This window comes from Somniosus microcephalus, chromosome 6 (genome assembly GCF_052327205.1).
Source record: "Somniosus microcephalus isolate GS21.2 chromosome 6, FLI_Smic_1.0, whole genome shotgun sequence".
Taxonomy (NCBI): Eukaryota; Metazoa; Chordata; class Chondrichthyes; order Squaliformes; family Somniosidae; genus Somniosus; species Somniosus microcephalus.
Window position 1 is genome coordinate 227,809,309 of NC_140992.1, and position 13,952 is coordinate 227,823,260.

The window sequence follows — 13,952 nt, forward strand, 5'->3', positions numbered from 1 at the left end:
AGTATGCTTTACAAGTTCAACAATACACATATCACAGTTTTCTGTCTAATTCATTTTTCCAGAGATTTTTTGTAAGTTTTGAATGAATATATTAGAAACGTTACATCAGTACATGAAAATAATAACTTTTGTTACAGGTGCAAAACAATCTTAAAAGTGCCATGTGCTTGTCGACTGGAACCTAAACTGACCAAACAACAGTTAAACTCTGAATGACTAGAGGCTCTGCATTTACTTAATGATTGGCTGTTGTGGCCTTAAAAGGACATAAATTCACCTCACCAGCATATTAATACATTCTGCATAACATTGTATAGCACTTCTCTCCTTATAAAAGTGCATCATTTAACTTCCTATGAGCAAAGTCACAGGGCATATGTGTATGAAAAAAACTTTTCTTTTTAAGTTTTGAGAGCATCCATCACTTCAAACATCACATTTTGTAGAAAACATCAACAAATCACAACTGAATATAAGTACGTAAAAAGAGAAAGAAAGAGAAATGGGACTGGGAGAAGCCAGTAAATTATAAGCCAATTAGTTGTTGTTAAACTGTCAGAATGTATAATATGGATTAAATTTCTGAGCACTTTGCCAAAATATAAGTTAATCAGAGCCAGTCAGTATGAATTACTGAAAGGTAGAACATGCTTGCTCATGAATTCTTTGAAGAACTAACAATGGCTTCATAAAGGAAATGCAGTGAATATGGTTTATATGGATTTTCAAAATGCATCAGATTAGGCACCTGTGACAATAGATATTCTCGAGTTCGGTGTCACCAGTCACCCCTGTAAGCAGATCTCATGTTCCTTACATTCTGGAGCGCACATTTACTGTCCAAAAGTGAGTTAAATGATGGCATGATCATAACCATAAATCCCTTGTTGCATGTACTGGATATTATGAACTTGTACATGCTGACGCATGCATACACCTGTCTTTTCCAGAAGGCACATTGAAAAGCCCTCCAGTGAACCAAGACTGATTATGAACCAACAAATGTGTTTATTTTACATGAGAGATATATACAGTATATGAATGAACAAAATATATTCTTGTAGTGAAATACATCTATTTCCACCCATTCCTTGTAACATAAAACAACAAAAGTACAACTCTGCCCCGATTGTGAGCTACCTCATTTTCAAGTTAGCAATCCCTGAACTGACTGGCATTAACCTTGTCTCTTACATATGTGTTTATCCCTCAGTCTCAGTGGGTGCATAGCTGGTAAATGTGGTTCAAGAATGTGAAATAATACATTCTTGGTATAAGAATGCGAAGTGGTACACATTTCCCAAAGCAGCCCCTGCCCTAGTCCTGAACCTACGTTCTTCTCCAGTTTCTCTCCTCATGCCCTCTTTGAGCTTAGACTCACCTGCTCCCTTGACCGCATTCCCACTAAACTGCTGACTACCCAGCTTTTTCCCTTCCTGCACCCCCACCCAATGCTAGCTGACATTACAAATGATTCCCTCTTCTCAGGTAGTGTTCTCGTCCCTTTCAAAACCAGAGCCGTCATCTCCTTTCTCAAAATACCCACCCTCAACCCCTCTGTCTTTTGAAAACTACTGCCCCATCTCCAACTTCCCTTTTCTCTCCACAGTCCTTGAATGTGTTGCCACCTCCCAAATCCATGGCCATCTGTCCTGTGACTCCAAGTTTTCATTTCCCCAATCTGGTTTCTGCCCCTGCCACGGCACTGAAAACAGCCCTAATCAAAATCATAAATGACATCCTCTGTGACCGTGATCTACCATCCCTCCTTGTCCTATTCAACCTCCCTGCAATCTTAGGAATGGTCAACTAAGTCATCTTGCTCGAATGCCTTTCTTTTACTCTAGCTCAGTGGTATGGTCCTCGTTTGGTTCCACTCTTGCATATAGTCATAACCAAAGTATCTCCAGCAATAGCTTCTCTTCCCTGTTCTCCATTATTACCTCGAGTCCCCCAATGATCTATTCTTGGCCCCCTCTTCCTCATCTCGATGCTGTCCTTTCGCAGAATCTTCCACAGACATGGGGTCAGCTTCCACACATGCACTGACAACACCCAGTTCTACCTCTCCTCCACCTCTACCTCTCTGTACCCATCCACTGGGTCTGTGTTGTCAGACATCCAGTCTTGGATAAGCATGGTTTCCTCCATTTAAACATTGGAAAGACTGAAGCCATCGTCTTGAGCTCCCACCATGAGCTCCATAACCCTGCCATGGATTCCATTTCCCTCCTGGCCATTGTCAGGTTAAACCAGACTGTTCACAACTTTTGCATACTTTTATAATAATAATAATAATCAACTTTATTGTCATTGTTAGTGCACAAGTGCAGTACAACGAAATGTAGGCTTGCGGCTCCCGAGAGTGTACATTTAGATTAAGACATTTAACATTCAACATTCATTTGGCTTGTAATACATAAACATAATAAAGTGCATTGGCAGATGTGCAGGCTTTAGAGTTTATTTGTAGAGTTCAGTAGGATGACAGCCCTGGGAAAGAAGCTGTTCCTGAATCTGGTCGTTCGGGTGCGAATGCATCTGTAGCGTCTCCCAGATGGCAGGGGGGTGAACAAACTGTGGCTGGGGTGGGTAGGGTCTTTGATGATGGTCAGTGACCCCCGTAAACAGCATTTCTGGTAGATGTTCTCTATGGTCAGTAGCCGGGTGCCGGTAATGCGTTAGGCAGTTTTGACTACCCGCTGCAGGGCTTTCCGGTCATAGGAGCTACAGCTGCCATACCATACTGTGATACAGTTCGTCAGGATGCTCTCTATTGTGCAGCGGTAAAAGTTAGAGAGGATCAGGGGTGACAGGTTACATCCCTTCAGCCTCCTTAGGAAATATAGGCGCTGCTGAGCCGCCTTCACCAAAGAGGTGGTGTTGAGGGACCAGGAGAGGTCTTCCGTGATGTGGACTCCAAGGAACTTAAAGCTGTCCACCCTTTCCACCGCAGCCCCATGGATGTAGATGGGGGTGTGACTTCCGCCTTTAGACTTCCTGAAGTCCACAATGATTTCCTTGGTTTTCTTGATGTTAAGGGCCAGGTTGTTATCGGCGCACCACTTCACGAGATGCTGGACCTCCTCCCTGTAGGCTGACTCATTGTTGTTGGTGATCTGGCCTACCACCGTGGTATCATCCGCAAACTTGATCACAGAAACCCCACAGTGCAGATAGAGGCCATTTCGGCCCATCGAGCCTGCACCGACACATATCCCACCCGATCCCCGTAATCCCTACACCAACACATATCCCACCCTATCCCCGTAACCCCACGTATTTAATCCCCCTAACACTAAGGGTCAATTTATTATAGCCAATCAACCTAACCCGCACATCTTTGGACTGTGGGAGGAAACCGGAGCACCCGGAGGAAACCCACGCAAACACGGGGAGAATGTGCAAACTCCACACAGACAGTCACCCGATGATGATGGTGTTGGAACCATGAACAGCCACACAGTCGTGGGTGAAGAGGGAGTAGAGGAGGGGGCTCAGCACACCACCTTGTGGGGCCCCCGTGTTCAGGGTCGGGGGGGGGGGAGGTGTGGTTACCTAATTTGACAGACTGGGGTCTGTTAGTTAGGAAGTCCAGGGTCCAGTTGCAAAGGGAAGTGTTCAGGCCAAGAGTGTGGAGTTTGGTGGCCAGCTTGTTGGGGACGATAGTGTTGAATGCTGAGCTGTAGTCTATGAACAGCATTCTGATGTAGGTCTCTTTACCGTCTAAGTGATTCAATGCAGAATGTAGAGCAGTTGTGATTGCATCCTCCGTTGATCTGTTTGCACGATAGGCAAACTGGTGTTGGTCAAGAGAGGCGGGAACACTGGCTTTGATGTGAGCCAGGACCAGTCTCTCGAAACACTTTATTATGATGGGTGTGAGTGCGACAGGTCGATAGTCGTTCAGACACGTCACAGCCGTTTGCTTTGGCACAGGAATAATGGTAGCGGTCTTGAAGCATGTAGGGACTACTGCCTGGGCCAATGAGCTCAACCCTGAGCTGAGCTTCCAACCTCATATTCTCCCCATCACAGAGGCTGACTGCTTCCACCTCCGTCACATCACCTGGCTCTGCTCCTATATCACCCCATCTGCCGCTGAAACCCTCATCCTTGCTTTTGTCACCTCCAGACTCAACTGTTTCAATGCGCTCCTAGTCGGTCTCCCATTCTCCATGCTCTGCAAACTTCAGCTTATCCAGAACTCTGACGCCCATATTCTCTCCTGACCAAGTCCTGCTCACCTTTCACCCCTGTACATGCTGACCCAGACTTGCATCAGACATTTGATGAGGTTTTGCACAGGAGATTATCAAAAAAGAAACCATAAAGAATTGGAGATAACCTTGTGAAATGGGCTGGTAATTGGGTGGGAGGTAGGAAACAGTGAGTAGGGAAAAAGGGAACGTTCTCTGATTGGCAGGATGTGACAAGTGGTGTTCCCAAGGATCTGTACTACAGCCTCAGCTTTTCACAATTCAAACTAATGACTTGGATGTAGGAACAGAGTTACAGATGACAAGGACTTTGAAGGCACAGTAAGTTGTATAGATGGGAACAGGAAGTTAAAAAGGGACAGATTGAGTGAATGGGTAAAATATGGCAGATGGGGTTCAATGTGAGGGAAGGCATCCACTTTGGATCTGAGAAAGACAAATCAAATATTTTCTTGGTGAGAGACTGGGAGCTGTGGAGGAGCAAAGGGAGTTAGGTGTCCATGTACACAAATCATTAAAAGCTAGTGCATAAGTGCAACACCATAATCAAAAAGGCTAAATGGAATGGGTTGGAATACAAAAATAAACAAGTGATGCTTCAGTTGCACAGAACCTTGTGCAAATTCACCAGAATGATACTGGGACTTAAAGGGTTAAATTGAGGATAGGTTGCTATCCTTTTTTGTATTCCCTTGTGTTTAGAAGATTGATGGATGATCAAATCAAGGTGTTTAAAGTCATAAAGGGATTCGATAGACCTGTTGGGCGTCAAATCTGGAACTTTTTTTTATGGTAAAGGGGATTGGAAATCTGAAACATTCTTCCCCAAAAGGCTGTGGATGCTGGATCAATTGAAAATTTCAAGACTTAAGATCATTAGGTTTTTGTTAAGTAAAGGTATCAAGGGATATGGAGGAAGGGCAGGTAAATGCAGTTGAATACAGATCAGCCATGATCCAATAGAATGGCAGAACAAGCTTGTGGAGCTTAATGATCTATTCCTGTTCCTATGTTCCACCTTTTATCTCGCCATTGACAACCATGCTTTCAGCCATCTAGGCTCTACGCTCTGGAATTCCGCCCCTAAACTTCTCTGCCTTCAAGAGCCTCCTTAAAACCCACCTTTTTTAGTCACTCCTCCTAATATCTCCTTTATCTCAGCATCCATTTTGTCTGAACACTTCTATGAAGCACATTGGGATGTTTTTCTACATTAAAGGCGCTATACATTTGTTAATAGTAGCGATAGAAGTCGTTGTTGTCATCATAACAGACCAGAACATATTTTATGTCACTGCATATTTCAGGACTAACCTATGAACAATAACAGACAGGAAAACACCTACTGTCCCACACAACTGCGATGCCTTGTGCATCACAATATATAGATTCTGCTCACGATGCGGTCTCCTCTACATTGGGGAGACCAAACGCAGATTGGGTGACCGCTTTGCGGAATACCTCCGTTCAGTCTGTAAGGGTGACCCCGAGCTTCCGGTCGCCTGTCATTTCAATTCACCGCTCCATTCCCACTCGGACCTCACCGTCCTTGGCCTCTTGTACTGTTCCACGGAAGCTCAACGTAAACTCGAGGAACAGCACCTCATCTTCCGATTAGGCACTCTGCAGCCTTCCGGTCTCAATATCGAGTTCAACAATTTCAGATCATAACCTCGGCCCCTATTTCATTTTTACTTATATTTTTCCACTCCTTTCCTCCCCCCCCCCCCCTTTCCTTTTGTTTCTCTCTCACACCTGGCAGCTATCTTTTGCCCTGCCAGTACACTTTACACCTAATCCCAGCCTATTACCATCTCGTCTAGCTTCTAATCTCTTTTACTTCTTTTGGTTCTTTTATTCTTTTGTCCGATCGCAGCCCTGCCTTCGATCTAGTTCCTTTTCTCTCCAGTTTTGAAGAAGGGTCAAACCCGAAACGTCAACTCAAATTTCTCTCCACGGATGTTGCCTGACCACCTGAGTTTTTCCAGCATTTTCTGTTATATAGATTCTCCACCCTAGCTGAAAACCATGTAATCTCCTGGGAGAGGAAAAAAAAACAGGCAGATTCAGGGGTCAAAAAATCTGGAAAATTCCTCTCTGACCCCCTTAGGTGATCAAAACTAGTCCAGGAGACCACTGTGGCTCTATTTAATATTATATAGTTCCTACCTTTTGTACAAGATGATCTCCGCCCCAGCCAGCAACGGGTCCAGTTCTCGGTTGAAGGAAGTCAGTGAATTAGTGTTCACTGCACAAGCCGGCAGTCTGTTCCACAGGTCCCCTATTCTCTCTGAAAAGAACCACCTCCTAACATCTAGCCTAGTTCTGGCCTTCCGAGATTGACATTAAGTCTTTATTATGCTGTATCATTATGACTAGATTGCCAAATGTTTTTACGATTACTTTAATCTATGAAATTTGTTTTTGTAATCATTAAGTTTAAGTCCCATCCTATGCACTTCAGTAAGTTGATTTATTTTCCCTCTCAGATGGGGATGGGCAGCAGGAACATTTACTGCCTGTCTGTGCAGATGAAAACTGCCATGAAAGTGTCATTTATCGGAACATGCCAGGATCTGAACAGGTATGATATAACTCGGTACGTTTAGGGCTCTGAATATTTTAAAGCTGCAGTGCTATTTTATTGCCTCACAATAAAACTTTCCTCTTGTGTAGATATTCGTTCGATAACCTCCAAACAAATCATTCAAAGATTGTAATTTTCTTTCATTCTCTGCTTATTTTATCTTTTTGTCCTGGATTCCTCGCTAAGATAGACCATACCCAGGGGGAAAAGTGCAGATCCTGGCCACAACAGACAAATTGAGGGATATTTTCAGCTCTAGTCTACAAAAGAGGAAGATTGTAATTAATGGGAAACTATTGGGCATTGCAGCTTCAATACTGTAATACTTATTAGAAGAATTGTGAAAGTAAGTGATGTGTTTACTCCAGCATTAAAGGTGATCAACGAGGACACAGAGGTCCAGTTTAGGGGACAAATCTCCCGTTTCCAAACAGCATCAAAAACATGGACTACACCAGGATTACTTGGTCTACATGCAGCCTAACCGGCTGTCCTTAAAGGGACTGCTGGAGGTCACCACCAAAAAGTTACGTTGTTTTAAAAAATCCCTAGTTTAATGTGGAACCAAAAGGAGCAGGAGTGCTCTTCCCAGCTCCTTAGCACTACTACTAAGGACTCCGCTTGAGAGATAGTGGGTGAAACCATGTCCTTTTCTACTTCAGGCATGACACAGGAGTGCCCTCAAATTACAAATCTCTTGCCATCATTACCAATTGTGTTGCATCTACTGTATTACAAAGGGACATTGCAAAACGAGACTATCAACTTGGACTACTTTGTCCAAAGGTTCTGTGATTTTCTCTGGTAGCTTCCTCACATTTACAGCCTTGGAGAATACAGAATCTGTTTTAACTTCCAGAAGACAAGTGAAGCAAAAAAGGTTGCAAAGTAAGAATGGCTTAAAAAAAGTCAGCTACAAGATTCTGGAGAATTTATAATCAAAGTTTTGTTTCTTCATTTTCAAGTGGCATGCAAATATTACCAGTTTACAGTACTGCTTTTTAGCCTCATCCTGGCTCTCAAAGAGGCATCTGAGGTGATCTTATAAAGTTGTATAATATTGTTAATGGTATAGAAATAGTTAACCTGGAATATTACTTCAACTTAAACTGCAGGAGTAGAACTAGTAAAAAGTAATTTTAGGACTCCTAATCAGGAATTTTGTTTCCACACAAAGTGATAAATTTCCAGGTAAATAGTGGAGGCAAAACCCCTGGAATCATTTAAGAAACAAGCAAATGCTACAATAGGGAGTTTGTGAGATCTCTCTGGAGGAATGAATTTTAAAACTGAAAAGCCTTCCTCATCTGTCATCCTGCAATTAATGACTTTGTTACAGAAATTAAACAAGAAGGACGTGTACAAAATAGTACAGATGTATTTACAATGACAACAGTAAAAGATTCGATCTTTCAAAAATCCAACCTACTTAACAGCAGCGAGTGTTTAGAGCCTCCACCAACAATCTGTAGCATGCATCCGGCACCCACTTTTGGTCAGTTTTCAACCAGTGTCTGTATATGTCTCTCTTTCTCCCTCATGCCTCTGTTTTACTCTGCCCTTTCTTTCTCCTTTTTTTCTATCTCTCTCTCCCTCTCCCTTTCCCTCTTTCCCCCTCTCTGTCTCTCTCCTTCCTCTCCACCAGCACGCTCACCACTGAGTCAGAAGGTCATGGGTTCAGGACTTGAGCACGTATCCTAGGCTGACACTTAAGTGCAGTACTAAGGGAGTGCTGCACTGCTGGAGGTGCTATCTTTCAGATAAAATGTTGAACCGAGGTTCTGTCTGCCCTCACAGATGAATGTAATAGATCCCATGGCACTATTCAAAAATTGTAATAGAGTTCTCTGCAATGTCTGCAACATTTATCCCTCAACCAACATCCCGCACTCTGCCCCCTCCCTCACTGCCACCATCCCCCCACCCCCCAACTTGTAGGCGTAGGGCCTATTTTTACCAGTGTAAGGGTTAAAATAAATCTTAATTAAAATTTTAAAAAGGATTAAACTATACGAAAACATTTAAAATTAGTTCATGTAAACTTTTTGGCCTTGATTAAAATGTTTAAAATTATTTTTGAAAAACATTTATTTTAATTTTAAATGCTTAATTAAAGGGACTTTTAACTAATTTTGAACATGGGAATATTTATTTTTATTAGAATTGTGTTAATTATTTATTTGGGAATTTCTCATAAACTTAAGAGGAATAAGAACATAAGACATAGGAGCAGGAGTAGGTCATTTGACCCCTGGAGCCTGCTCTGCCATTCAGTAAGATCATGGCTGATCTGATCTTGGCCTCAACTCCACTTCCCTGTCCGCTCCCTATAACCCTTGACTCCCTTACCATTCAAAAATCTATCTATCTCCACCTTAAATATATTCAATGACCCAGCCGCCACAGCTCTCTGGGGAAGAGAATTCCAAAGATTCACGACCCTCTGTGTGAAGAAATTCCTCCTCATTTCCGTTTTAAATTGGTGTCCCCTTATTCTGAAATTATGCCCCCTAGTTCTAGATTCCCACACGAGGGGAAACATCCTCTCTGCACCTAACCTATCAAGCCCCTTTAGAATCTTACATGTTTGAATAAGTTCCCCTCTCATTCTTCTAAACTCCAATGAGTATAGGCCCAGCCTGCTCAACCTTTCTTCATAAGACAACCCCCTCGTCTCTGGAATCAACCTAGTGAACCTTCTCTGAATTGCCTTCAATGCAAGTATATCCTTCCTTAAATAAGGAGACCAAAACTGTATGCAGTACTCCAGGTGTGGTCTCACCAATGCCCTGTACAGTTGTAACAGGACTTCCCTACTTTTATACTCCATTCCTTTTGCAATAAAGGCCAACATTCCATTTGCCTTCCTAATTACTTGCCGTACCTGCATGCTAACTTTTTGTGATTCATGTACAAGGACCCCCATATCCCTCTGTACCACAGCATTTTGTAATCTCTCACCATTTAAATAATAATTTGCTTTTTTATTTTTCCTACCAAAGTGGATAACCTCACATTTTCCCACATTATACTCCATCTGCCAGATTTTTTCCCACTCACTGAGCCTATCTATATCCCTTTGGAGATTCTTTGCGTCCTCCATACAATTTGCTTTCCCACTTTTCTAATTGGTTGGCCTGGCTCACATGGTCCCAGGGACGCTTTCGAACCGCCTGCGTCCCTGGGATCTGTGGGCCTTTACGCAGGCGTACGCCTGGAGGCCCAGGACCCAAAGACTCCGAAGCCCGGGAGCCAGCAGGTAATTTCAGTTTTTTTTTGGATCGGAGGTACGGCTCCAACCACAAATTTTGGCCCATTACTTAACGTTTTTCTACATTGAACTGATCTGCTACCTATCTGCCCATCCTGATAACCTATATGTGTAGTTGTTCCATAATATTTGTTACAATTTGCCATATCTTTACCATGCCAACACCACCCAATTTGATATCCTCAACAAATTCAATACCGTTCCCTCAATTTCTACGTCCCGGTCACAATATTGTTCTCTTTTGGTTGGTTTACTCAGAATGTTCTAGGTCAAAGAGAATGTAAGATACATTTTAAGAAACTTAGAAACCTCTGCCCTAAATTAAGTAGTTTTGGTATCTGGTTAGATTCATTTAACTTGGTGACCTGCCCAGAGGAATTGTTGATTCTCAGCTCCAACAAAAGCCATTTTGCAGCAGTCTGATTTTGAATTATTTGATCTGGGTGAAGTAACACTGGGTGTATGCTGTAATTCCAGTGAATGGAATCTGTACATTCGTTGTTGCCAAATTAATAACATTTGGCTCAGTAAAAAGGATAATGCCTTCTCCAATATTTAGTTTTCCCCTCACCCCTCCCCAATCTAAACACAAGTGCTGTCAGTCTCGTTTGTTTATAGTAGAGATGCATCAGGGCCAACATCTTAGGGTTGCTTCAGATCTGATGCTCGAACAGAATTTTGTCTATTTAACTGTAAATTTGGGTAAATTATCTGCTGTTGGACATTCAGAAGCATTAGCACACCTGCAGTGTGTGAATAGGAATTATGAGCTGCATTTTATTCCTAAAATTATTGCATTGATGTCACTTTGATGGCTTTTATTCAAGTTGGTTGCCTAGCAACAAACCTAACTTGCATTCAGGTCTGGATTGTAATGCAGTGTCGCTAAAGGGGTACATTTTCATACCAGTATGAGATGAAAGTATGTAGTTCTGTATTTATAGGTGATTCCAGATTCATTCTGGAATAAACTTGCCAAGATAATGGGGTGTCACATTTTCACTCGCAACATTTTTTTATTTTATTTATTGATGGGATGTGGGCGTCGCTGGCTAGGCCTGCATTTAGTGCCTGTCCCTAATTGCCCTTGAGAAGATCGTGGTGAGCCGCCTTCTTGAACCGCTGCAGTCCATATGGTGTAGGTACACCCACAATGCTGTTAGGAAGGGAGTGCCAGGATTTTGGCCCAGCGACAGTGAAGGAACGGCGATACAGGTCCAAGTCAGGATGGTGTGTGGCTTGGAAGGGAACTTGTAGGTGGTGATGTTCCCATGCGTCTGCTGCCCTTGTCCTTCTAAATGGTAGAGGTCGCGGGTTTGGAAGGTGCTGTTGAAGGAGCTTTGGCGAGTTGCTGCAATGCATCTTGTAGATGGTACACACTGCAGCCACAGTGCGCCGGTGGTGGAGGGAGTGAATGTTGAAGGTGGTGGATGGAGTGCCAATCAAGCGGGCTGCTTTGTCCTGAATGGTGTCGAGCTTCTTGAGTGTTGTTGGAGCTGCACTCATCCAGGCAAGTGGAGAGTATTCCATCACACTCCTGACTTGTGCCTTGTAGATGGTGGAAAGGCTTTGGGGAGTCAGGAGGTGAGACACTCGCCGCAGAATTCCCAGCCTCTGGCCTGCTTTTGTAGCCACAGTATTTATATGGCTGGTCCAGTTCAGTTTCTGATCAATGCTAACCCCCCAGGATGTTGATAATGGGGGATTCAGCGATGGTAATGCCATTGAATGTCAAGGGGAGATGGTTAAAGTCTCGCTTGTTGGAGATGGTCATTGCCTGGCACTTGTGTGGTGCGAATGTTACTTTCCACTTGCCAGCCCAAGTCTGAATGTTGTCCAGGTCTTGCTGCATATGGACACGGACTGCGTCAGTATCTGACGAGTCTCGAATGGTGCTGAACAGTGTGCAATCATCAGCGAACATCCCCACTTCTGACCTTATGATGGAGGGAAGGTCATTGATGAAACAGCTGAAGATGGTTGGGCCTAGGATACTGCCCTGAGGAACTCCTGCAGTGATGTCATGTGATTGAGATGAATGACCTCCAACAACCACAGCCAACTTCCTTTGTGCTAGGTATGATTCCAACCAATGGAGAGTTTTCCCCTTGATTCCCATTGACTTCAGTTTTGTTAGGGCTCCTTGATGCCACACTCGATCAAATGCTGCCTTGATGTCAAGGGCAGTCACTCTCACCTCACCTCTTGAGTTCTCGGCCTTCAGATATCCATAACTACTTGTTATCAGTTATTTATGTTCAAGCTGTTCATGTAGCTTTAGCTGTGCAAAACTAACTTTCATTCCATTATCAGACTATTGTACCATGGAATGAATCATTAAATTTCCAAAGATATCCTCTATTCTATTCTCTCGCACTGGTTAACTTATGCATTTTAAAGCAGTTTTGTTAAACAAAGTCAAAATCCTAACTTAGTATTATAATATGGTTATTAGCAATAATGGAAGATACATAAAGCAAAGTTGAAATCCTAACTTAAAAACAGCAGATAGCTAGCCTGAAAAGCAAGGTCATATATGACTTGTCACGGTGCAGAATATTATAACATCCGCAGGGAACCAAAAACATAAGCAAATTCTAAGCATCTATCCAGTTATTCTGAAGAGACACTTTTGTCTCAAGTTCTAATACAATCATCTAAACACAGTATTATTCGCATCATAGTTTCATTCACATAACCATATACAGTACATTTTAGATAACCCTAATTTCTAACAACGTACATAAAGAACAAAAACAAATGGTTAGGATACATTTGTACAAGGCAAGTTAGAGTACTGGGTACAGTTTCATTTGCCCTTGTATAGAAAGGACCTGGAAGCCATCTAGAGCATACAGCATAGATTTATCATGATACCAGAGATAAGTAACTACAGTGATGAGGAAATTGAGATACTGGACCATTTGCACTGTAGCGGAGATGGGTAAGAAGAGACTTAATAGAGAATTTTTAAATTATGAAGCCTATTCACTCAGGCTGTGGTGTCAATGACAGAGGTCACCAATTTAAAATAGTCATTCGAGAGAAGTTAAGAGAGCTGTCTTTATGCGGAGACTTGTTAGAGCATAGAATGCATTGCTGCAGGAAGTTGTTGAGGTAGAGACCATTTAAGAGAAGAGCAGATAAATATTTGAAACGGGAATATATAGGGTTGTTGGGGAAGAACAGGGACGTGAGATTAGTTTTGGATTGCTTCAATAGACAACATAGACATGATGGACCAAATGGCCTCCTTTTGTGCTGTAAAGTTCTGTGGTACTATGTATCCCTCTCTAGCTGGAAATATGAAATGCAGCAAGCTGCCCTCGGCCACCGATTCTCCCATAAACACCACTAAACGTGATCAGCCAATAAACACAAATAGTTCTATGCCCTTTCGGCCTTACCATGCATTACAGTTTAGGGTTGATCTAGCGAAGAATCAGCATGGAGAAAGATGGGATGAACAGCCTCCACCTTTGTTGTAAACCTCTATGGTTCTCCACTCTCTGCAACCCTTAACTTTCCTCCTCTTTTCTTTCTAACCTTTCACCACTCCCTCACACTCAACTACAACTTTAGGACTCGTTCATTGCCACCACCACCACCATTTCTGCAGCGATATTCTTTCCTCCTCCTCCTATAATTTGCGAGTTCCCCACCACTCAAACTATTTTGAACACCAGTACTGAAAGTGTGATATAATGGAAGTTATTCCAAAGAAAGTGTGGCATACTTTTTTTTTCAGGTTGTATTCTCTGCAAATTGACTGATCCTGGTGTTGACTGTAGTTGAGGTGGAATAAATACTTTTTAAAAGTGCCATTGAGTATACAGATAGAAATTTGGTGCTTAATGGTTTGTCTGATTAAACA

The 13,952-nt window shown here is 42.7% G+C and overlaps 1 protein-coding gene across 1 annotated transcript in view; it reads left to right on the plus strand.

The window, feature by feature from the left end:
* Positions 1–13,952, plus strand: part of itfg1 (integrin alpha FG-GAP repeat containing 1) — a 215,720-nt gene that overhangs the window by 93,583 nt on the left and 108,185 nt on the right. Inside the window, exon 9 of the mRNA XM_085991513.1 lies at positions 6,710–6,804. Coding sequence (XP_085847639.1) covers positions 6,710–6,804 — 95 coding nt within the window. The remainder of the gene's footprint in view (positions 1–6,709; positions 6,805–13,952) is intronic.